Raw genomic sequence first — 25,033 nt, 5'->3', positions numbered from 1 at the left:
GTCAAGGTATGCAGGTTTCTGCATGCATTTGTTATTAGAACAGCCATTTAAAATTATGGAGGCTTCATGGGATACAACTTACTTGGAAGCCTGGCCTGAGAACTGAGCACCAGCCTTGGAGACAGAACATTCTGCTGGACAGCATGCTGAGAAGTCTGAGCCTGACTCAGTTGCCTTACTGATGGGGCAGCTGCAAAGGTTGCTGGTGCCTGAGGCCTAGGAACTCCCACAGAGACATGTGTGGTTTGACCCTGGGTAATAGGTACTGAGAATGACATTGCTAATTAGATAAGGAAATCCTGCATACAACATATGGATATTTATGAGTGCCAAGACTTACAGGCACCATCATAGAAAATGTACTAAAACTTAAGAAATCTTTATTTAAAAATACATAAAGGGTTTAGCATACAGTTTCTGATACTTTGTAGAGCACCCAGCAGCCTCACGGTAAAGATTTATACAAATCTTCAGCAGCTCATGTCAAGTTCAGCAAACCCCTTGCACCTCGATATTGTCCATATTTATGGATCAAAGTTAGCTGCAGCAGGCAGGCTCAAGCTTGATTTCAGAAACCTGATGTTTAGATTTGCATAGTAAAGGTTTTGGGGCTCTCTTTGGTGCTCTTCAAAGTCTGAAGCCCCTTTTCCGAGGTCAAAATGAGTACAGGTTTACTTAAATGTTCAATAGCCTAGTCAAGTAGGAAAACATGTATACCAGGTATAATACAACAAATGATAAAAATAAATACATATACACACACACACACACACACACACACACACACTATATTGCATAAAGTATTGGGACACCCCTCAAAATCATTGGATTCAGGTGTTCCCATCACCTCCATGGCCACAGGTATATAAAATCAAGCACCTAGGCATGCAGACTGCTTCTACAAACATTTGTGAAAGAATGGGTCGCTCTCAGGAGCTCAGTGAATTCAAGCGTGGTACCGTGATAGGTTGCCACCTGTGCAATAAGTCTACCCATGAAATTTTCTTGCTACTAAATATTCCACAGTTAACGGTTAGTGGTATCATAACAAAGTGGAAGCAACTGGGAACAGCAACTCAGCCACAAAGTGGTAGTCCACGTAAAATGACAGAACGGGGTCAGCGCATGCTGAAGCGCAGAAGTCGCCAACTGTCTGCAGAGTCAATAGCTAAAGACCTCCAAACTTCGTGTGGCCTTCAGATTAGCACAACAGTGTGTAGAGAGCTTCATGGAATGGGTTTCCATGGCCGGGCAGCTGCATCCAAGCTTTACATCACCAAGTGCAATGCAAAGCGTCGGATGCAGTGGTGTAAAGCACGCCGCCACTGGACTCCAGAGCAGTGGAGACATGTTCTCTGGAGTGACGAATCACACTTCTCTGTATGGCAATCAGATGGACGTGCCTGGGATTGGCGGTTGCCAGAACGGTACTTGCCTGACTGCATTGTGCCAAGTGTAAAGTTAAGTGGAGAGGGGATTATGATGTGGGGTTGTTTTTCAGGGGTTGGGCTTGGCCCCTTAGTCCCAGTGAAGGGAACTCTTAAGGCGTCAGCATACCAAGACATTTTGGACAATTTCGTGCTCCCAACTTTGTGAGAACAGTTTGGGGATGGCCCCTTCCTGTTCCAACATGACTCCCAGTTCACAAAGCAAGGTCCATATATTCCCCATTGAATCGAAGTCATTACTTAAATGCAAAAATGTTGAGATTGCAATGCTTGTACCCTCCCATTCAAACTTGTTTTTTCAGCACATCCCACAGATGCTCAAATGGTTGAGATCTGGAGAATTTGGAGGCCAAGTCACTACCTCAAACATCCGCATGAATGGCAAGACCCAAGGTTTCCCTGAAGAACATTGCCCACAGCATCACACCGCCTTCCCTGGCTTACTTTAATCCAATACAGCATCCTGGTGCCTTCCCTTCCCCTTGTAAGTGGCGCACACACACCCAGCCCTCCACACGATGTAAAAATGAGATCTAATGTTGTACGGGGCGAGGGAAAGGGTCTATTGTAGCTGGTGAGAAATCGATTGATGCTAAAGGTAAAAATAAACCAGCATTACAGCAATAAAAAAACAACATATTCCCCACGTGTTGTAATAAACAGAAGCAAAATAATGAATATAATAAAGCAATACAATAAACTTGATAAGTGATAAAAACTCCTTGTGCAAACAATTACAGTCCATGTCACACTTCACAAATCACACAAACATTCCATCTTTATGTTCTGTGCTTATTTAAGCAAACAAAAGGCTCATCAGATGACCATGACCCCTTATTACTAAAGGGAGTCATGGAAAGCTATGTGAAGGTAAATAGAGCGCTTTGCTTTTACCCATCATGAGCTGTTTCTTGTGTGACACCTTGGCAATTACACACCTTTTTGTAGGCCATCAGTTAAGAATGAACCAGCTGATATTAATTTGCACTGCCAAGGGGCAGGATTGCTTACTAATTACTGATGGAATTCAGCTGGTGTCTTGGCTTTCCATGCCTTTTTGCACCTCCTTTTCTTTATGTGTTCAATATTTTTTCTCCTGTGTCATTCCAGTTTAGTACACATAACTTAATTTCTGAACTTGTATTGGTTTCTTTGCATGTATGGATTGCATAGGTTGTTACCGACATGTGGCAAAATTTTCATGTCAATAGCACCATTAGAAATATAGTTATTAAAAATGGTGTTTAATACTAATTTTACGTGATACACACACACACACACGCAAAACTATATTGCCAAAAGTATTGGGACACCTGCCTTTACACGCACATGAACTTTAACCTCCCTAGCGGTATGATTGTGTCCATATTTCTGTGCTGAAAGCAGTATATTTTTTTGCATGGAAATACGTCGTTTTTTTTATTGTAGGCCTGTAATTTTTAGGAATAACTCACTGAAATCTGTCAGAACAAGAGTCTAGTAAACATCCTGGGTATAATAAAACTTGAAACACGAAATCATAAATAATATAATAAATAATCATAAAAAATAATATAATAATAAATGTAATTCAATAATATAATCAAACCAAAAACACTGAAATTTGAAATATAGCGCCAAGTTTGCACATCACTGAGCTTAGTCGCAAAATCGTTTTTAGTGTCTGATGATGAATTTCCCCACAAATCATTATCACTCAATCCTGCAAGTGGTTCTAATTTACTATCGCTGTTCTCTAGCTAGTCTAAAACCGCTTTTGACCTAAAGGGACGCTTTTTGGGCGCCATGGACGTTTTTCAGTTTCCAGGCAGAAAGAACAGTGAAAATGCAGGCAGGGCACAGGACAAAGCACTAGGGACAAAATGTATGTGAAATGGGTTGAAACAGTAATGTTTTACTATGTGATTTTAGTGTATTGAGTAAATGTCAGTTTTTAACATTTTTAAATCTCCTGTCGGTTCCGGCCCCTGTACGCCCCGACACTTGCAGGGACCAGAACTCGGATGCCGACATCAGCCAGAAGAGATGGCCGGGGACGCTGCAGGGAACACATCACGGGAGCGCAGGACAAGGTAAGTGCTGCAGGTAATCCCTGAGAATTGCTGCATGGTATTACCGAGTGTAATCCCAAGCTACACTCGGGAATACCGCCAGGAAAGGTAATGACATCCCAGTCTTAGTCCGTAGGGTTCATTGTTGAGTTGGCCCACCCTTTGCAGCTATAACAGCTTCAGCTCTTCTGGGAAGGCTGTCCACAAGGTTTAGGAGTGTGTCTATGGGAATGTTTGACCATTCTTCCAGAAACGCATTTGTGAGATCAATCACTGATGTCGTACATCAGTCCTGTCCTGGCTCGCAGTCTTGGCTGTGCAGGCCAGCCAAGTTTCTCCACCCCAAACTTGCTCATCTCTGTCTTTATGGACCTTGCTTTGTGCACTGGCACACAGTCATGTTGGAACAGGAAGGGGTAATCCCAAACTGTTCCCACAAAGTTGGGAGCATGCAATTGTCCAAAATGTCTTGGCATATCGACTCCTTAAGAGTTCCCTTCACTGGAAATAAGGGGCCAAGCCCAACCCCTGAAAAACAACCCCATACCATAACACACACCAAACTTTACACTTGGCACGCTGCAGTCAGGCAAGTACCGTTTTTCTGACACGTCCAGTGGATTGCCAGACAGAGAAGTGTGATTAATCACTCCAGAGAACATGTCACCTCTGTTCTAGAGTCCAGTGGCGGCATGCTTTACACCACTGCATCCCCTGCTTTGCATTGCATTTCTCGGCCATGGAAACCCATTCCATGAAGCTCCCTACGCACTGTTGTGCTAATCAGAAGGTCACACGAAGTTCGAAGGTCTTTCACTATTGACTCTGCAGATAGCTGGCAACTTCATGCTTCAGCATGTGCTGACACCTCTGTCATTTTACCTGGCCTACCGCTGTTCCCAGTTGCTTCCACTTTGTTATAATACCACTAACAGTTGACTGTGGAATATTTAGTAGCAAGGAAATTTCACGGATGGACTTATTACACAGGTGACAACCTATCACGGTACCATGCTTGAATTCACTGAGCTCCTGAGAGCGACCCATTCTTTCACAAATGTTTGTAGAAGCAGCCTGCATAGCATCGAGAAATCGAGATCGTGAGAGAGAGTTCGAGATCGAGTGTGAGTGTGTGTAGAGATAGGGAGAGCGCACTAGCCAGACAAAGACACAAAAATAAGAAAAATAAGTCATGTTGGATGGCAAGAGCATTAGTCAAACAAATATGCCATAAATGTTTCATAATATATACATTAAACTTCACATAAACTGACACTCGGGCACCACATAAAGTCCATGCAATATTTAATTTATTTAAAAAAAAAAACAAAAAACTTTTATTATGCTAACATTATATATCTCAAAGGGACAGTTTTGCCACATATCCACCTACAGTTTACAAATTAATAGCAAAAATTAAACCATGAAAAAAAACGCATATGCCACATTATAAAAACGTGAAACGGTTATGTTTGGGTTGTACTTCACCATTTTTACAACCCATATGATAAGGCCCCTCTCATACTTATCCGCTGTGGTTTCCCCAAAGTGCGGGTGCAGTGCAAGAGCAGTTTTCATGTGGGTTACCCGCGTTTCACCAATGACTTACATTAGATCGGGCGCTTTTGGCGAGTTCTCTGAAAGAGCACCAAAAGTATCGTTTGGTGCACATTCAGAAAATGCACCAAAACTGCCCAAACAAATGGAGGTCCACAACAAAATGCATGTGACCCGCTATTATACAGTATGTATCAAATAACATCAACAATAATAAACTAGTGTGCTGGTAGAAAATTATAATGTAATAAACTAGAAAAGCTACAATTTCTGGTGAAATTGTGTGAAGTGTTCTTGCCTCCACCAGTAGTCTACAACTGGAGTGGGCGGAGTAACTGGGTGGAGTGGCTTGAGTAACTGTTGTGTGGTTGGAGTGGCTGGAGTAACTGTGAAAGGTTGGACTGGGCAGAGTAACTTTATGGAGTGGGCAGAGTAACTGTGTGGAGTGTTTGGAGTGAGTAAAGATAGTAAACATTACACTAACCAATTGATTGATCAAATTTAAAAAGTGCACATGGCAATCTTGATAGTGAGAAATGCATTTCAACTTTTAATTATTTATATAGCACATTTAATTGCAATGTTGTTGTCCAAAGTGCTTCACAGTTACATTAAAACGTACATTTATAAAAACATTAGCAGCATTATCACCTCAAACGCTCTACTGTAGAAAACGTATTTCCAAACCTTTAACCAGAAGTCGGCCAAACTGTCACGAATTCAAAATTAGATTTCAAATAGAGCAGATAAGAGCGGTTAAAAACAAACTGCTCCAAATTGCTCACTTCACTGGCGTCTTCAAATGGTCATAGTTTTAAAAACTATAAATCCTACAGTAAAGAGCTTTATATTATGAGAATCACAAGACCCAGACCTACATTTGAGGCATAGTATGTCTCAAATATTAAAAATGAAGGCACAGTCGCAGTTTAGAAATTGCCCTTCAAATTTGAGGTGGCTAGAGTGTAGTTTCAAGGAATGTCAATGGGCGGCGTGAGTTGCAAACAAATGGTCATATTGTGAAAACTATCAGGACTATGGCTTAGCCGTGGACATTTTTAGTGGCAGCAGGGATAGCTGATCAGTGTGATATACGATTTGTGTAGGTGGGCTTGAAAATGAGGGAGTGGTGGCAGTTTAGAAATCATGTCCTGATTTTTCAGCTCACACTCTAGCTTTTGTCACTCTGCTGCCTGCTCACACACCTGGTTTCCTATGGCAACTCACTCTACAGCAAGGGCAGAGAAGAGCGGTTAAAAACAAACTGCTCCAACTTGCTCACTTCACTGGTGGTTGCCATCTTCAAACGGTTGTAGTTTAAAAATTATAAATCCTACAGTAAAGAGCTTTATATTGTGAGAATCACAAGACCCAGACCTACATTTTGATGCATAGTATGTCTCTGAAATATTAACAATGAAGGCACAGTCGCAGTTTAGACATTGCCCTTCAAATTTGAGGTGGCTAGAGTGGAGTTTCAATGAATGTCAATGGGCGGTGTGAGTTGCAAACAACTGGTCATATTGTGAAAACTATCAGGACTATGGCTTAGCCGTGGACATTTTTAGTGACAGCAGGGATAGCTGAATGTTTGTAGGTGGGCTTGAAAATGAGGGAGTGATGGCAGTTTAGAGATCTTGCCCTGATTTTTCAGTTCACACTCTAGCTTTTGTCAGCTCCCACTCTAGTTTTGAACATTCCGCCATTTATTCCTATGGGACCAATTTCACCACAAAAACACCGATATTTTGTGAACCATTTGGTGAAACGTTACACAAAGTAATAGCACACCAATCGGGAACAATCCGCACGTTTCGGTATATTACTGTCTATGTAGTGTAAAAACTGTGGGAGGAGTTAGGGTGGTAAATTTGGCTAAAATAATAAGAATATTTATGTGAGATAACAGTAAGTGGTCTTGCAATGCAAGAACTCTTAACTAAACCAACACTTACCTTTGGTCCCCTGTGGCACAACAGGTGTGACTGAAGATCTTTTCATTTGCCCCTGCTGTGTAACTGTAGTAGTGGTTGTTGTCACTACTCGTGTTGCAGATGTAGTTGGCAAGGCAACTGTGCGTCCTTCAGGTTTCTGTCCATAGAGGACTGGCTCAAACAATCTTTAAATTTCCAAGTATTGAAGAAATGAAAACAAAAATAGAATGGTAAATAATGGAATATAAAACAAAATAAGGACGTTATAGTAAGCCATAAAACCCAATCACCTGCTTGGTTTCATTTTCATTCGGCTGGGTCGAGGTGCAGGATCAGGGGAAGTATAAATTTCCTGCATCATTCTTCTAGTAATTTTCTGCTTACAAAGCTGCTGACCTTCACAACGGGTCATTTTATTTTCTAGGCCAAGTAAATCAAATAAAGACAAATCTGTGTTCTAGAAGAGAAAGAAAACAAATAAGATGACATGAACATGCAAATCAAGTGAAAAAATTTGACTTACCTGTATCTTCTTTATCTTGGAGTAGAGTGGAGGACACGACTTATGTGCTTAAGTTTAGTGTACGCATGGATCAAAAATCAGCTGGTTCAGCAGAGACCAACTGAATTCCAATCTGTGTAGCCATCCCGGTTCAACTGACGCCGATCATTAGTTCAGCTTCTTGTGAAGGGTCCTGTTGTAAAACCCCCTTCAATCAGCGGCTTACAATCGGCTGCAGCCCAAACTGGTGTAATCTGACAGCAGGGAATACCCACTGTCAAAATGCATCATCCCAGCGGGGAGACTCCTGCATCCACACAAACAAAATGGATGGGTGAATGAAAAAAAAAAAAAAAGAAGATCTAGGTGTGTACCTAGCTTCAGACCTTGGAATATATTCAGCTACCTTCAGGCAACTGGACACTGGCAAAAAAACTTGCTAGGGTTGCCTCCTAAAGGTACCATATGGAAATAATGGAATATGAGTTGCGCGATTCACCAAGCAATAGTGGAATGGGAATCAGGATGCCGTCTCCTAGGGCCTACCGGCAGGACAAAGAAGAACTCAGTCTTGCTAATGGAGACTTTGACTTTCAAGCAGACCCTGACTGCCCCCACAACATCTGGGAAGCCATGCTGTTAAACCCAGCAAATGAGGAGAGGGATGGAATAAGAGGCCATTGGCCAGCAGGTCTGGTCTGTCTGGAAGAGGCAAAGGCTCATCCAACAGACATCGGGGTATGTCTGTGTACAGTGTTCTTCTAGGCCAATTTGGTCCAATGAGAACCACTGGAACGCTTTCCCCCTCTATTTTGCACGGCAGTCAAGAAAAAACATAAACCAGCTTAAATTTGAGCGCAAAGAATCACCAAAGCAATGTCAACAGACGCCCCCCTCTCTGAGGAGTGAGGGCATCTCTTCATTGGGAGGAGAGCTTCTGGACTGGCTGAGTGAGGTCCAAGGCTTGCCAGAAAAGGAAATACTAGGCATTGGTTTTGAGGTAAACGGCAGGGGAGAGCAAAAAGTCCCCTCCTCATTCCCATGAGTGCAGGCGACCCTTCATTGTGAGGGGTGCTTCTGGAAAGGCTTGTTGAACCTGGGGAGTTCAGGGCCTGCAATGAAAGGTGGTACTAAGCCTTGGTTTGGATGTAGAAGTCTGAGGAGCGTGCAACAAACTTGTTTTGCTAAGAAAAAGAACCAAAGTTCCCTCTTGCTTGAGGATTTAATTGAGGGAATCCCGAACTATGCATTCACAATCAAAAGGCATGAATAGAAGACACTTTTACAAGCAGATTCAGCAGACCAAGCTTAACACCACAAACTCCTGCACACATGCACAGAGATAAACATTCTAGAGACTTGGTGAATCACATGCTCTGGAGCATCAACACAAAACAATAATGCTTGGGGCATCGGCTATAATTGTTTTAAGAAAGCAGTGTCCTCAAAGGTAGGTTCATGTTATCTATTCATATGTCCTGTCCAGTTAGCAATAGTCTGGCTGGCAAATGTACCTAGCATCAATAGCATCAATAAATAGCTGAAGAACGTGATATGCAAGGGCAAAGAAGGACTTTTAAAGGGCATAGAGATGCCTAACAACAGACTGCATAAAAGAGGGTACATCCTCAACTGATACTTTAGTGTTTTCTTAGAGAACTGAAGTGTCAGGACTCACCATTGAAAACGTCAATTTCTTTTTAAAATCCTGTAAGGATAAATCTCGGTAAAAAAGTTTGGGAGGAGTGAAAATCATTTTAGGACTGGGCCAGTCTTCAAAGTGCACTATCAGTCTGTGTGTATTGAAAAGGTCTATCTTGACTTTCTTGCCAGTCTCTTAGTGTCCGTAGGAGCATTATAGGCTTTCTGGCTTTGGAGAGTCACATGCTTTTACGAAAACACTGACATGAAGCAGAAGGCTGACACAAGACGTAGTATTTCTGGCCTCTGGAAATCAAAAAGGTACTAGAAGTGCTGGGAGTTTTCCCAAAGCATTCAGTCATAGTGGCAGAAAAATCTGCTTGTTAGATAGGCCACATGTTGTGCACCTGAGCGAAAACTAGAATTAGAAACTTGGAGTGGTGTGACAACAGGCATTGCTCCAGGACAAAGAAACAGCCATCACCCTGAGCAGTGGTTAGTTTCCTGTAGGTGGTCTATGTAACGCAAGGTATCGGGCCCTTTTGTCCCAGCGCAAGGTTATGGAATTTTGAATGGATGGGGTTGTGAGTCCAAATATAGGTGCTGCTTTAACCACTTGCCTACTGGGCACTTTTACCCCCTTCTTGCAACACTGTACCCATATGAAATTTTTATCTCTTTTTTCACACAAATAGAGCTTTCTTTTGGTGGTATTTAATCACCAAAGCTGGTATTTAATCACCACTGAGTGTTTTATTTTTTGCACTATAAACAATAAAAGAGAAAAAAAATTCAAAGAAAGAAAAAATGGTTTTCTTTGTTTCTATAATAAAATGTTGCAAACAGGTAACTTTTCTCTTTCACTGATGTGCATTGATGAGGCTGCACTGATGAGGTGGCACGGATAGAGACAGAACTGATGGGAGATGCTGACTGACGGCACTGACTGACGGGTGGCACTGATGGGCGCAACTGCTGGGCAGCACTGCTGAGTACACATGGGCACTGGTGGGTGGCACTGCAGGGTACTGATCATCATTACTGATCTGCTCAGTGACAGATCCAGATTATTGGCAGTCCTTTCCTCACGCTGTGAGTGTGTGAGGAAAGTGCTGCCGATAACCGGCAACTGTACTGTATTTACTCGGTGATCTGCTGTGTCAGTGGACACAGCTTATGTGGTAAAAGACCGCTGTGATTGGCCTTTTACCTCATCACATGTTCGTAGGACACGATCACGAAGATTGCTGGGTGCGCGCTTCTAGGGGCGAGAGAGAGGGCGCATTCTGGGAGGACGTCATATGGCGCCCTCCCAGAACTGGACAACCAAGCTGTAGCCGTCATTCGGCTAAATCGCGGTAAGCAAGTGGTTAAAGTGTTACTAAACCCAAAACAGTAAAATCAGTCTGTATATGCAGTAAAGCATGCTTGTTATGCTCACTGTGGAACCTTAAGGGGTTAATCCTCTGCACTGTGTAAAAAAAAAAACAGTTTGATCCTGTTTTCTCTGCCCCTCCTCTTGTTCAAATGTCCACATCTTATCTCCTGATAAGACAGACTGAACCCCTAGCCACATGCACAGTTCAGTGTGTATTGCTAGAGAGGTTTTTCTTTTTCTTGGGAGAGTACATGTGATCAGCACAGGGCCAATCAGCACTGTCCAGACAGAGGTCAGGGGTCCTGCATCCACCTAGAACAGAAAGAAAACTCCTCCTAAAAGCTTTAACCAGTGCTCTGCTAAACACTGATAGAAGTCACAGGACTGCTCTAACTACTGATGAAAAAAAGTATTTAGCAGTTTACATATACTAAAATAATTGCAATTTCCATGTGCTGCGTACTCTGGGAGACCAGATATAGTGAATGCAGGGTCCTGGGTTTAGTAACACTTTAAGCTAGGTACTGACCATATTCCAGGGCTGTGTCTCTGTAGAAGACGGCAGCAAGAGTACAACAACATTCTGTGTGCATTTATGGCAGAAAAAGCAGGCTGGAAGGCATCATCCAGGAGGTGTGATGCAGTTACCTAATATAATGGGCTAGGCCTGCAGGTTGTTTTGAGTAAAAGCCTAGAACCAGTGTAAACACACAGGAAAAACCCTGTACTAACTTTTTCATGACACTGGGACTACTAGAAGTGCCCATCACTGTGTATATATGCACAAAGGGGTGTTCAGGGTCTGGGAACCATGGAAATGGAGCACGGCCCTGGACCTGCACAGAACCCTACGGTTAACTACACATGTTGCACAACATGACATGATGAACGCATAATGCAGTATTCAATGTCCAAAGCACACATTACAGGGTGGCCCCTTACAGTGTGGACCAGGTACATTCCCCTATGTACACATCAAGGGTAACTGATCCAGAAACTGTTAGATAGCCAAGGTCAATAAGTAGTCATGTCTTGATAGCAGTTTCAGAGAAAAAACAATGTTTAGAAAAAGAAAAATATTTCTCCAAGAGGGAAATAATATAGGCTGTTGAGAGTCAGGTGCTGTTGGACAAAGACTAGCATGCACTTGCAAAAATTAGTGTGTCCACAGTAGCGAACAATTAGGCTTCATGTACACTAGCCTACCCTAAAAACCGGCCGTGGGAAAACACAAATCTCGGCAAAAATGCGGTACCATGGTTGCCACATTTTGCGGTTTCCAGTGGTCGGCAGTCAAATATTCCTATCCTGAACGCGATTCTTCTTCATTCAGCAGAGGGAGGTTTAACCTCACCTAAACGCAGCAGCTCCTATTCTCTGCTAAAAGCCTATGTGTACATGGACACACAGGCTTTTATGGAGTTGAATTTAGGAACTTTGGCAAAAAAAAAAATGCCAAAAAGCTCCTAACTCAAGTTTAGGAGCTGCTCGTGTGCATGAAGCCTTAGCATGAAACCTCAGTTTGTTCCTTATAAAATGCAGGGAAAGAAAACCTTTGCAGCCTCTGCAAAGACTGGCACATGCATCATTTGGTGCATCCACAGTAGACAGCATTTAGCAAGAAGCCGCAGCTTGTACCTCATAAAAATGCAGAGGAGACAAAATCAGCTAAGAACAATAGCAAAATATTGGAGTCTTGTGAGGTTATATGGTGTACTCTGGGATTAGCCCAAAAAGGTGTTTCCTACCTGTGTCCATTCTACGATTGAGATAGTTGAATATATACTATAGCTAATCTTCTGTCTGTGTACACTGAATGCTAACAAGTACTCAAAGCTAATTTCTTTGAAGAAATGTAAAATTTGTAGACAGGTTTCTAGCGCAAGTGAATGAAAATTGTAACAGATAACATTTACCATAACAGATTAGTCATATAAATGATTGAAGATTAATGTCCATTAGATTTCCATTTTGCTCCTACACAAATTTCAAGCAGTATTACATTCGAAAACCTACTGCAGCGTGTTTTGAAGCATGTTAGCCTTCAACAGGAGAAAGTGTTTCTTTATACACAAACACAGCACGTGCAAAATCATCAGAAAGCTATAAAACAAGAAGAATCAACCCACTCTGTTTTTCAGGTTCAGAACTAATTCCAAAACAAACTAGCACATACACAATTTTAAAGGATCTTCTTGAGAAACTATTTCCTTTATTCTTTGAGTGCTGTTTCTACAGTGTTTCTCAAATTATTTCTCAAATTATTTGGGAGACTGAGCACAAACAAAGTCCATAGTCTATATCTATACCTTCTTAATGAGTTTAGCAAATCACTGTGAATATCTGCTCACCTTCCAGGGGTCACATTCTAAAGCCTTCAATACTAAAGATGCGGTTTCATATTGCAGAGCTTCACATGCATATGAGGAATGTCCAGGCCGTGGATCCACCAAATCTGGATGGTTACAAATCCTTTGCAACTGCGTCAGGACGTGAAGAACACTGACAAAATGGCCACCCTTTAAGGAATCCTGAGTTCTGACCAAGAATAAAAATAACTGTTGATACTAAAAGATGTTCAAAATATAACTACTGCAAAAAGACATTACCGATTTCTGCCTAAGCCTGTAGAAACTCTTACCCAGGCTGCATCATGATATCTTCATACAAGACCTTTTGGCGGTTTGATAATTGACACTTAAGTACATGCTCAAATTTCTTGTTTAGCTGCCTTTCCACATCTCTTTTGGTCCGTCGCAATATAAAAGGTTGAGTGGACTGGAAAAAAAACAATAAATCTGAATGGCATACCTACACAAAATAATATGCACTAACAAAACATAAAAAGATATTCCAGCTCTAATCAAACAAAAATTTAGAGACGAGTGGACAATGCCTCAGGTGACTAGATCATTTGACATTACTCTTCAGGTTAAAACCTTCTTCCAATAACAAATTGCAAGGAAGTCTGTTGGCTGTTTCCATTTAATGTCCCTGACACAAGAAATGTCACAACAAAAAATTTAATATGATAATACAACCATTCGCTGGTCCATATAGAAAACACTGCTCATCAGAAACAATTAGTTCCAATGTGGCACTAGGTCTTGTTGCTCTCACAAAGCAGTGTATACTTGAAACCCTCACTGAGAAGAAGAAAAGACCAACCTGGTGCATTATCATAAAAACACTTTATTAAAAGAAACAGTCTAAATGCACTAACATGCAGTATATAGGATGCAGACATATTAATGGCCCTGCTGAATAAGTAATAACGCCTGAACAGGAAACAGAACAGCGGCTAATGGTATTCTGCTAGTAAGCAGAACTTTTTTGCTTTGTTTATCCCGCACTGTCAGGAGCAGAACGGAGGACTTTAACATCGTACAGTACCATGTCAGTTGCAAGTGGGTGTAATTAGTTTCCGATAATGTACTTGAGGTTGGTACACTTTATTTTCATTTTATGTGCAACACAAAGAAACAGCTGAGAAATTGAACTTTTCTTTCACCCGAGTTTCTATTAATTACCCGATGCAATCGAATTGAAATGGTATGTCGGTATTCTTGGTCCTGGTCACTGCCCTCCTTCACTGGGAAATCCAAATAAGTTCTAGACAAGCCTGGAATAAGGAAATGTACCATGGTCCACAGGTCCTTCCACGTGTGTGGTAACGGAGTGTCTCGGAGAAGCAGCCGCCGTTGACTAAACCACAAAAATAGAAAACACAGGAAACATACTACAAATGATGCTACCACCATGCAACACATATCCATCCTTTTAATTCTCTGTATTTATATTATTTTCTATCCCTGTTAAACCTCTACATCCCAACCACAGCACCACCTGCCTGGAGTTTGCATGTTCTCCCTGTGCCTGCGTGGGTTTCCTCCCACACTCCAAAGACATGTAGGTAGGTTAATTGGATCCTGTGTAAATTGGCCGTAGTATGTGTATGAATGTAAGTTACGGACCTTAGATTGTACGCCCCTTGAAGGTTATGGACTGATGTTAATGCAAAATATATATGTAAAGCGCTGCGTAAATTGACAGCAAGTACCTGTAATAATAATAATACATCTACACGTCTCCTTTTTCACCCCATCCCCCCAGATATATATTAATGAGCAAACCTTGGAAGATTCAATATAGCATCCCAGTGCTTCTCATTCATATTTCTGATCTGATGGACCTCATCTAGCACTAGATACTTCCATCTCATTTTCATGAAGGCCTGGAGTCCTTTAAACAATTGCTTGTAGGATGTGATGCAGACATGGAAGCTGTTGGGTTCATTCCAAGTCTAGAATAAAAATGTATATAATTAGTTCATTTTTTAAAAATGTATAAAAGAATTTAATATCTTTTATGTGATACAGTACCTGACGTTTCCTCCTGAGCTCTCGCTGACTACCAAAATACAGTAGCAGTTTAAGTGCTGGGCACCAGCGTTTCAGTTCCAGCTCCCATTTAAGAATGTTGCAGCTTCGTGCAACAATTAGATGTGGACCCCATACACCTGAGAATAAATTGATAAAATACTTTTTAAATAGGTGTAGAACTTGTTTTTTGTAAATAGAATGTGGAATGTCATTTTTGGGAGGGAATTTCAATCACTCAGCTAGGAGCAAAGACTTGAGGTTTTACAAAGTTTTTAACCCTTCTTGATCCTATTTTAAACTAGAAAAATAAAATGAGCTGTGATTGAAGTTTCACTTTAATGTTCTGCTAGTTTATTACTCACCTTCACTGGTGGCCAGATGAGCTAAGAGAGCTATCACCTGGACATTCTTGCCCAGTCCTGACTCATCTGCCAGTATCCCATTAAGATTTTTTCTGTACTGTTTAGCTAACCAATCGAGCCCAATCATTTGATAATCTCGAAGTTTGCCGTGTAGAAGTGGTGAAGCAGGGGTTTTCACCTGAGAATATTATAAATCAAGTTGATAAGTTTGCTTAAAAAAGAAAAATTTAAAACTTAACTAAATAGATACCAACAACTCTCCACACTTGGCCTTGTTCACACCACACGTGCAGAAAAAAATTATGGAAACGGATGTGCAGATTTCACTTGAGAGACAACAGTTTACATCAGTTTTCATGCACGCTACAATGAGTTTTATACACATTGCAGATTCCTGCGCAGAAAAAAATCTGCACGTGATACCAGTGTTGTGGATTTCGTTGTGTCCTTGCAGAACGTGCGCACAAAAACTGATCCCCTAATGAGATTTAAAGTTGAACATTATTGTAGATAGACAACATTTGCATGGTGTTGTATTGCAGGCCAAAATAACACATTTACCTTTACCAGGTTGCTTTTTGCCTCATAATCATTCATTTATATGTAGTTATTTGTGTCAGAAGGTGCTTATTAGAAGCAAACTGAAAGTAATAAATAAGCTACCATGGAATTGGAAAGCACTGTCTGTTTTCAGAGCTTTCTGACACTGACAAGCATGCCCAGAAAGCCATAGTGAAATCAGAACTTTTAAATCCGAACACTTGTAACTCCAATTGTTGAAACACCAATCACAAATCACCAACCAGTATGGCCACAAGGAAACCTGCATTTTCAGAAGAGGCAGCAATAGTAGTCTTCATATTATTCATTTATTTAGAGTACTTGTACATAAAACTAAATCACGTAACAGAGCTAGTTGAAAGAAACATGCAAGAAAGATCTTACTTTTTTTTTTTTTTTTTAAATGTGACCAACCAAATGATACACAGATCAACATGCTCACCATCCCAGAGACACGTGCACTACCACGAGGCAGTAATAGTTCTGCAGCACCAGCCACTTCAGCAATGTCACGATTGTGTTTCCGTGAACCTACATGGGCAGCACTACTTCCAGTCAGCAGAGAGTCTATGAGAACCATCTGCTTCTGTGCACTATCTGAACCTCTGTCACATTCTGAAAACATACAAAACAGCAATAAGTTACATTATTAGCTGTAAAGAAGGTAATGCTACCATCCTACAAAAGCCTAATATGCTATACATTTGTTTCCCTTGCACTATTTGTAGATCATTATTTCCCCAAGTCACTAAAGTTGTTCTGTCACAAATCCTATAAATGTATCAAAAACATAATATACTACACTATATTGCCAAAAGTATTGAGACACCTGCCTTTAAATGAACTTTAATGACATCCCAGTCTTAGTCCGTAGGGTTCAATATTGAGTTGGCCCACCCTTTGCAGCTATAACATCTTCAACTCTTCTGGGAAGGCTGTCCACAAGGTTTAGGAGTGTGTCTATGAGAATGTTTGACCATTTGTGAGGTCAGGCACTGATGTTGGACTAGTAGGCCCAACTTGCAGTCTCCGCTCTAATTCATCCCAAAGGTGTTCGATCAAGTTGAGGTCAGGACTGTGCAGGCCAGTCAAGTTCCTCCATCCCAACTCGCTCATCATCCATGTCTTTATGGCCCTTGCTTTGTGCACTGGTGCGCAGTCATGTTGGAACAGGAAGAGGCCATCCCCAAACTGTTCCCACAAAGTTGGGAGCATGAAATTGTCCAAAATGTCTTGGTATGCTGACGCATCAAGAGTTCCCTTCACTGGAACTAAGGGACCAAACCCAACCCCCGAAAAACAACCCCATACCATAATCCCCCTCCATCAAACTTTACACTTGGCACAGTGCAGTCAGGCAAGTACCGTTCTCCTGGCAACCGCCAAACCCAGACACGTCCATTGGATTGCCGGACAGAGAAGCGTGGTTTGTCATTCCAGAGAACACGTCTCCACTGCTCTAGAGTCCAGTGGCGGCATGCATTACACCACTGCATCTGACGCTTTGCATTGCAATTGGTGATGTAAGGCTTGGATGCAGCTGCTCAGCCATAGAAACCCAATCCATAAACCTCTCTATGCACCGTTGTTGTGCTAGTCTGAAGGTCACAGGAAGTTTGAAGGTCTTTAGCTATTGACAGTTGGCAACTTCCACTGCGTTATAATGCCACTGACAGTTGACTGTGGAATATTTAGTAGAAAGGAACTTTCAAGGATGGAACAGGTGGCAACCTATCACGAATTCACTGAGCTCCTGAGAACGACCTATTCTTTCACAAATGTTTGTAGAAGCAGTCTGCATGCCAAGGTGCTTGATTTTATACATCTGTGGCCATGGAGGCGATTGGAACACCTGAACCCAATGATTTAGAGGGGTGTCCTAATACTTTTGGCAATATACTGTATATCACAAAGATTGTCACACAGATTTTTCACTACAAAAATTATAGCTAGCTTTTGCCTGGCTGTAACAGAGTTTCTATAAAATGGTTATTGACCAAAACAGCAAAAGGAGACATTTGAGGTGAAACGAGAAAAACAAGAAAAAATTACAGATGCAAACTAAGAGGGTTTTATTGGTTAAAGGCTCCTATTTTTCCCCTAAAACAAACAAAAAAAAAAAAAAAAGACGTTTATACTTACCTTAACTATGCAAGGATAGTGCACAGAGCAGAGCATCCCCTTACCTCCTCTTCTGAAGAAGTCTTCCACCGACGTTGTCTGCGCCTTCTCTCCTGCCTGTGCCCCCATAGCAAGCTGTGTACTATGGGGGCACATGTGTAGGCATGCTCCCAAGCTGGGCTGTGTGCATGTCATGCCCCCTGCTCCATCCTCATCAGATCTGACTGACAGCAGCAGAAGCCAATGACTCCTGCTGCTAACAGTCTGTCTTGTGAGAGCAGGAAAAGAGAGAGAGAGGGGGGGGGGATAGCAAGTGGTTGTAAAGGTAAAAGTTTTTTTTATACCTTAATGCATTCTCTGCATTAAGGTAAAAACACCTTTTAATAATAGCAGGCCCTCCAGTGTACATACTTACCTGAGCCCAATCTCAATCCAGCGCTGCGCACATCTGCAGCAGTTCTTCTCTCTCCCCCATCTCACAAACTTGGTTGAGAACAGCAGGAGCCATTGGCGGCTGCAGCTATGGGAACATGTTATATGTGCCACCCTAAAAAAGGGTGGAACATATAACATGTTCCCAAAGGTGAATATATCCTTTAAAAGGTAATAAAAAACCTTCTGACTTTAGAACCCACTATAATTGATCATTTTATGGGGGGAAAATAATGACTGCCCAAAAATTATGAGATGAAACACATTATGAAAAGACTTTGTGAATTTACTGTCAAACATAAAAACACAAATAAAGAAAACAAACAAGTTTGGGAAATAGACTGACAAGGCACCCTATGATCTAGAGCACCTTATGGACACAAATAATTTAGAAAGGGTTTAAAAAAAAAAAAAAAAAAAAGGACAGAAGCATTAAACAATTTCACACAAAGAAAAACAAAGAAACCCTTCATATTCTTCGATCATTATTGCCACCGCCAAAGACAAATCAAGTAAAAACTAAGGCTAGGTTCACATTAGGGCAGGCGGTACGAAGGCATGTCATTGCATGCCTTCACGCACTAGCAGAAAAAAATGCAATGCAGTTTAGGAGATACCTTTAATCTAAATTGCACCCCCACGCACTAGAAAACACAGCGCAGTTTCCCACACTGCTCTATGCAATTTCCCTGCAGCCAGGTTTTCTGAAAAGGTGCAGGGACCTTTTCCCTGTGTTTTCAGTGGGTACAGCAGACCATTCAAACAAATGTTCCCATAGCTGCAGCCGCCAATGGCTCCTGCTGTTCTCAAACGAATGGGCTGCTGTGCCTGAGCAAACCCGGCCCTGGAGAAACCATATAGATGTGAACCAGGGCTCAAAGACTGAAATTATTTTTACCTAATTAGGTCATACTTTACAAACTCTGCAAGAAAATCTACAAACTAACCTTTATTTTCAGTTACTTTATAAGCATTCCCTGAGATAACTGGATCCTGAAAAATAGAAAAAATTAAGAATGTAATTTGGAAGAAAATGCTGATTAAAAGTCCAAATTGAGAAAACAAAAAATAATACATATTGATTTTATACACAAAATGGAACAATGTTCAAATTACCGATTGCAAAGCCAGTTAACAAAGTCTCATAAGCATATAATCTGTACAAGTGGTATAATACAAGTAGTATTTAAAGTGATTCTAAAATGTCATTTTTGTGTTTTTGCGGTAACAAACACGTCACATTTGCATGCACTATGCAATGGTTTTGCGCAAAAAAGCACCAAAGCTCTTCTTCTCGGGTCCCCTGCCAGCACTTCCGGCCCTTCCGCCCCATTGAGTGCCCACCCTAGCAAGCTGCTTGCTATGGGGGCACTTGTGTGGGCACAAAGCCGAGACATCACACACACACACGGCCCCGCTCCCTCGCTGTGATAAGACAGCAGCAGGAGCCAATGTCTCCCGCTGCTGGGTCTAAGCCAATGAGGAGTGACAGAGCCGAGAGAACCCGGGCTCTTGTATACATCACTGGACTGAGATCGGCTCAGGTCAGTATAAAGGGGGCCGGGCGGGGAAGCAGGAATGCATGAAGGTAAAAAACCTTCTGCCTTTACAACTACTTTTAAAAACACAAAAAAATGAAAAGTGGCAATCTAGTTAGTCTATTATGTATCTAAAGAACAACTTTATATAATAACTGCCCAAAAGGAGGTCAGAAGCAGCATGGTGCTAAATTGAACCACCCAGCTTTTGGCTGTGCCAGGCAATTTTTACATTTATTTTGCTCCCAATGGTGTTCCAAGCACATATTCTTTCGTTGAAATAATTGGGAGAGTCAAGTTAGGCTAAACCACTCATCCCCATGGCATGTATCCCGGGCATATGAATATACAAGTACAGCATTTTCCAAAAGAACAGAGAGCAGACCAAACTTGCCTACTTCATTCACTACCTGTCTCTTTTGGCCAGTAAGTCCGAAAATAATGTCTGGGGGGAAATGCATCGCATTTATGTACATTTTTTTAAAACTTTTTTTCATGTTTGTTGTGCAACAGCACAGGGCAGTCAGTTCACTTAAATGGGCTGCCCTATGCACAACAAACATGTCAAAGTAGCTCCTGCACCTTCTTTGGGCAGTGAGCTTCCCATGTTTTTGTACCGCACATTTTGGGTATCATTTTGAGAAAAATAGGTCTTAATAGGAACTAATTTTGCATACCGTGTTTCATATATGTAGCTGTATAAAAAGCTTTCGCTGTGACTTACCAAACATCTCTTTGTTCTCCCTTGCTGGTTAGCTCTTTTAGTTTCTTGGCCTAGAAGCAGTTAAAAATAATTACAAACTTAAATATAATAGCTCTGAGTTCCAAATTTTAGAGCTCAATTCTGTGATGGTAAAGGTGAATGGTAATAGCTGGGCTTCGCTTAGCAACATCCTAGTAACATCCCGGGTGTTTGTAAATGGCCTACACTTATAGTAAGGCCATTATTCAACTTTAGTCAAAGCTGCACAGCTTGTTTTTACCTACAGATGCCCTTTATCTGTATAGGCAGTTTCTTGGGTAAACTAACCCTTTAACCATGAATGATGGCACTAGAATTCCTGCTCTGACTTATTTCTTTATATTTTCAAGTCACAGAAGAACAACCAGGTCCTCTATTATAACGCACCATATGGTCAAGAAGTGTTGTACACATACATACATGAGATCATCTTTGATTCCCACACAGGGAAACATTAGTATCAGTAGTCCAAAAAATGTAAATAGCAGAATCATCATGTCAAAAATAATATGACTTGTTATGCCCCAAGACCTCTATCAAAGGCTAAGGGAGAAGGTGAGATGAGGTGGCAAAGGTCCTGCCTGTGCAAGCTGAGCAAGAGAAGAAAAAAAAGGTGGGGGGAATAAGACAGTATAAGCGAAGGGGGCAGGAATAAGGGAGTATGTGTGCAACTCAAGGAAGGCTGACCAACGGTTTCTAGTGTGGTCCCTGACATCACCAGAGTGGGATTGTGTTCAAAAGAGTCATAACTGTGAGCCTAAATTAACCTGGTATTTGTAAATGTAAATTCAGTCCAGAAAAACCAAGTTTTGCAGGCTCACTACTCTCTATGATGCGTCGTCACCATACGTTTCTCCATCTGCTTAAGTTAGTTTATTAGCCTAGTGGTTTCCCTGTTAAAGTATAACTAAAGGCAAAACTTTTTTTGTAGTTTTGTAGTGCAGGGGGGTTATAATTTCTTGTAAATTTTTATTTTTTTCTGTGCCCCCATTAAGGAGGTTCAACCTTTCTATTTGTCCTGTTTACCATTATTATTGAAAGTGAAAGAAAAGTGCAAATTTTGGGTTCTCTCCAGAAAAGTAATTGCGGGGAAATATTCCAATGGGACACTAGTTCTGGTGACCTGGGGGTCCCCAAGGAATTCCTCTAATTTGTAGTTTGGCTATGGGACAGGAAGTGAAGGGAAATCTCTGCAATGGGACACAGACTGCGAAAAAAAAAAAATCTGGCAGGGGTTATAAAGTGCTCTGCCATTAACTTATTAGCAGAAAGGGGTCTTGAAAGCACCCAACATGGAACCCTTTGCCTGAAAGTCATTTACAGGCTAGCACTGCAATGTCCAGACCAGTGGGGACTGGGTACAGCACTCCAAAATAGTTGATCTGGATATATGTCTAAGACCAGGTCAAGCAGCAATGTAGCAAGAAACCTTGAAGAAAAAAGCCTTGAAGAATCAAAGAATAAAGATAGCAAACATGGTTAGACTGTCATGGGTTGGCCTCCAGAATTTTTGTTTGCCAGTGTACAAATATCTTGTTAGCGGCTGTATAACCCCACACTATAAAATTTCCTGTGTCCCTCACCGGACGAGAAAATAACAAAATGATTATGCTTTAGGACAGCAATATATTTAACAAATGTATGTTTTATTATTAAGGAACAGGCATACCTTTTTCTTTTTCATGTCTTGAACAGAAGACTTTCCTTCTTCTCTCTTGTAATTGCACCTGAAGTTTTATCTCCACCACCTAATTGGAAAATAAAGCATATGTGTGCAAGAAACATCCATACAAACATACTGTATATACCCACACTTTTTTCTATGCAAATAGCATATTTTCATTACTTAGTAACAGTACAGCCATACGCACGCCCTCATGTGTCAATGTTGGGGCCTGATGATAGGTTGCTGAGGCACTAGGCATAGCAGTCTGGGATGTGGGATAGAACCTTGACTAGTCCTAACCAGTAAGCCAAGACTTCAACCTATACTCTTAGATCTTAAAAGTATATGCTGATACCATAAGACAAATGGTTCACAAATCAGGTTGAGGGTGGAAGTTTTTCACCTTCAGGAAAGTCAAAAGCAGTCCAGCTGAGAGGTGAGCAGCACAGCAACAAATGATAGCAAACCCAAGAAACCAAGAAAAAACTGGGGTCTGTAGCTCAAGGAGCTACCAGAAGGACCTTATACCCAAAACTGGCTTACAAGGTACACCAACTTTTTAAGTGGACATAGGGAGAAGAATGACTCAAAAAGGGGTTTAAAGGCCGTTTTTGAAGAGCAGTGAGAAACAGGTTTAGATCCCTGTAGCCAGAGGAACAAGCATGGGGTACTACATGGAAGACTCCCTACAAAAGGTCTTATTAAAGGTTTGAGAGAGAGAGCGCAAGAGAAGAAACCTGACCCTGGAAAGTGCTGGTCCAGATCCAACTGTAGAAAATAGGATTCATTTCATGAAGCATCTACTAGGATGACCAAGTGGAGTATGCCTTCCATGTCCAATGATAGACATTGCCAGAAGTAGACTTCCTTGCTTTCAGCACTGTGGGGATCACCAACTTTAAGATGCCCCTGCACCTCAGAATCTGAGCTTAAACACCCATGCTGTTAAAGCCTGCAGACATAAAGCAAGATGGTAAATCTGTCCTTAGGACAGAAGAAACAAGCAATCTGACAAAACCTACAGAGTGTCCGCTGGAAGCCTAACTAGATCAGAGCACATCCACCTGACCAGTCTGGAGCTAGAAGGATCACCGGAATGCCCTCCATCTCAATCCTGAAAAGCAGACAAGGAAGAGGTTTCAAGAGAAGAATGGCACAGATCAGAGTGTACTTTCATTGTAAGAACCCTGGAACTGAAGACAAACCTTTCCAGTTTGTAGCTGAACCTGGAAGCCAAGTCCACGTCTGACATCCCCTACCTTTAAAACAGGCCCTGGGACACTTCCGGGACTCCCTCGAGTCCAGATGCTACCAACAGAGTAGATCTGCCTGGCCAATGCCCATGCCTGGAATGTACACAACGGGCAAGGCTGGAACATGAAGTTCCATCCAGAAAAGCATGGGCTCTACCTCTGTTGCCGCCGCAAGACTTCCTGTTCCTGCTCAGAAGTTGAAGTACGTCACTGTCGTTACATTGTATGATTGAAGCTGGATCAGTTTCTATTCCAAGCAAGATGGACCAACGCAGCAGAGAACCATATCACCCGAAGCTCCAGAATGTTAATTGTGAGACAAGATTCTTCTCAAAGTTCCTTGTATTTATAGGGTGTCCCAGCCAGCATCCATTGTAAGCATCTTACAGAAGGTGGGAAAGAAAGACTTCCCTGCAGAGCTGGATTTCGGAGTCACCAAACCAGAGAAAACCTAGTTTTTCACACTAAGCAACAACATGTAGGTTGTGGGAGTGATGTAACAAAAAGGCACTTTTCCTAACCTTCAGTGAAGGATGAATCTTCTCAGTCTGTGCCTTAGGGTTCTGTAATGGAGGGGAATAAGTGCTCATGCCAACAGCCGTATCCTTGATAACAGTATCCAGAGCAGATCTGAAGTGACTTTGCCCACTGAAGGCCAGGGGGAGCAGGTATGTTTTAGATGCATTTTCCACAGCCTAGTACTTTTATAACTGCATCCTCCACATGTGTACTGACGAGACCCAGGCAGGAGATGAGACATGAAACCTCCATTACCCCATCACAACTATGGTTCAAAGCAACAATCATTTGCACTAAGCATTCAATGACCAAGGGATCAACCGCAGTAGTGACAAGATACCATGTAATGGACTTTGACCAATTAGCAAGTTTGGCAAAGTAAAATCACAGCTAACACTGGATGAATACCAGACAGCAAGAACAGAGCTCTATGAAAGGCTTCCAACCAGTTATCAGTTGGGTCCTTAAAGACAGCTGCATCCTTCAACAAAATGGTGGTTAGTTTGTTAAAGCGGGACTAAGCCCGATCTACAGTGGGGGCAGACCACTTTTAACAAAGTCCTCTTTAAAGGAACACAATACTAGTGAGCACTTGTGTGAAGCACATAGCTTGTCTGGGTGTTTCAAATACCCGTATAGGAAAATCGTTAACAGTGGGTGCACTTGGAAAGTCTTTGTGGTCTTAGGAGATCTAAAGAAACAATGTTTGGAAATAAATGATGGTGCAGAGCAATCTCAGCAACTAATCTGGTGCCTGTGATAATCCCTTATGTATTGGTACCACAACCTCAGTGCTGCAACTCTAGTTCAAATATTCATCAGGTACATAACAACTATAATAAATATTATATATAGAAAATCTTTAAGCTCAAAATATTGCGCTGATGTAAAGTGCATAACCAAATTAACATATGGCAAAAAATTGACGACACAGCCTGTGAGTAAC

General features: G+C 41.6%; 1 protein-coding gene across 7 annotated transcripts in view; it reads right to left on the bottom strand.

Annotated features, from left to right (window-relative positions):
- LOC149455491 (E1A-binding protein p400-like) overlaps window positions 1–25,033 on the bottom strand; it is a 201,517-nt gene that overhangs the window by 135,426 nt on the left and 41,058 nt on the right. For 5 of the 7 annotated variants that reach the window (XR_016314044.1, XM_089686148.1, XM_089686151.1 and 2 more), the window contains exons 9-21: window positions 22,319–22,397; window positions 20,632–20,681; window positions 19,317–19,362; window positions 16,259–16,431; window positions 15,256–15,433; window positions 14,894–15,030; window positions 14,645–14,814; window positions 14,042–14,216; window positions 13,153–13,289; window positions 12,863–13,049; window positions 7,281–7,447; window positions 7,012–7,175; window positions 83–265 (exon numbers count right to left, since the gene is read on the bottom strand). Coding sequence is in view for 6 of the 7 variants with exons in the window: in XM_089686148.1 (XP_089542274.1) it covers window positions 83–265; window positions 7,012–7,175; window positions 7,281–7,447; window positions 12,863–13,049; window positions 13,153–13,289; window positions 14,042–14,216; window positions 14,645–14,814; window positions 14,894–15,030; window positions 15,256–15,433; window positions 16,259–16,431; window positions 19,317–19,362; window positions 20,632–20,681; window positions 22,319–22,397 (1,846 nt within the window). In the remaining variant the exon portion in view is untranslated. The remainder of the gene's footprint in view (window positions 1–82; window positions 266–7,011; window positions 7,176–7,280; window positions 7,448–12,862; window positions 13,050–13,152; window positions 13,290–14,041; window positions 14,217–14,644; window positions 14,815–14,893; window positions 15,031–15,255; window positions 15,434–16,258; window positions 16,432–19,316; window positions 19,363–20,631; window positions 20,682–22,318; window positions 22,398–25,033) is intronic. The other 2 variants (XM_089686152.1, XM_089686153.1) reach the window with 1 other exon arrangement.

Source organism: Staurois parvus, unplaced genomic scaffold, assembly GCF_062004578.1.
Source record: "Staurois parvus isolate SC_StPar_1 unplaced genomic scaffold, SC_StPar_1.0 ptg000392l, whole genome shotgun sequence".
Taxonomy (NCBI): Eukaryota; Metazoa; Chordata; class Amphibia; order Anura; family Ranidae; genus Staurois; species Staurois parvus.
Note: the sequence above shows the minus strand (reverse complement) of the source record. Positions and strands in the feature narration are given on the sequence as shown.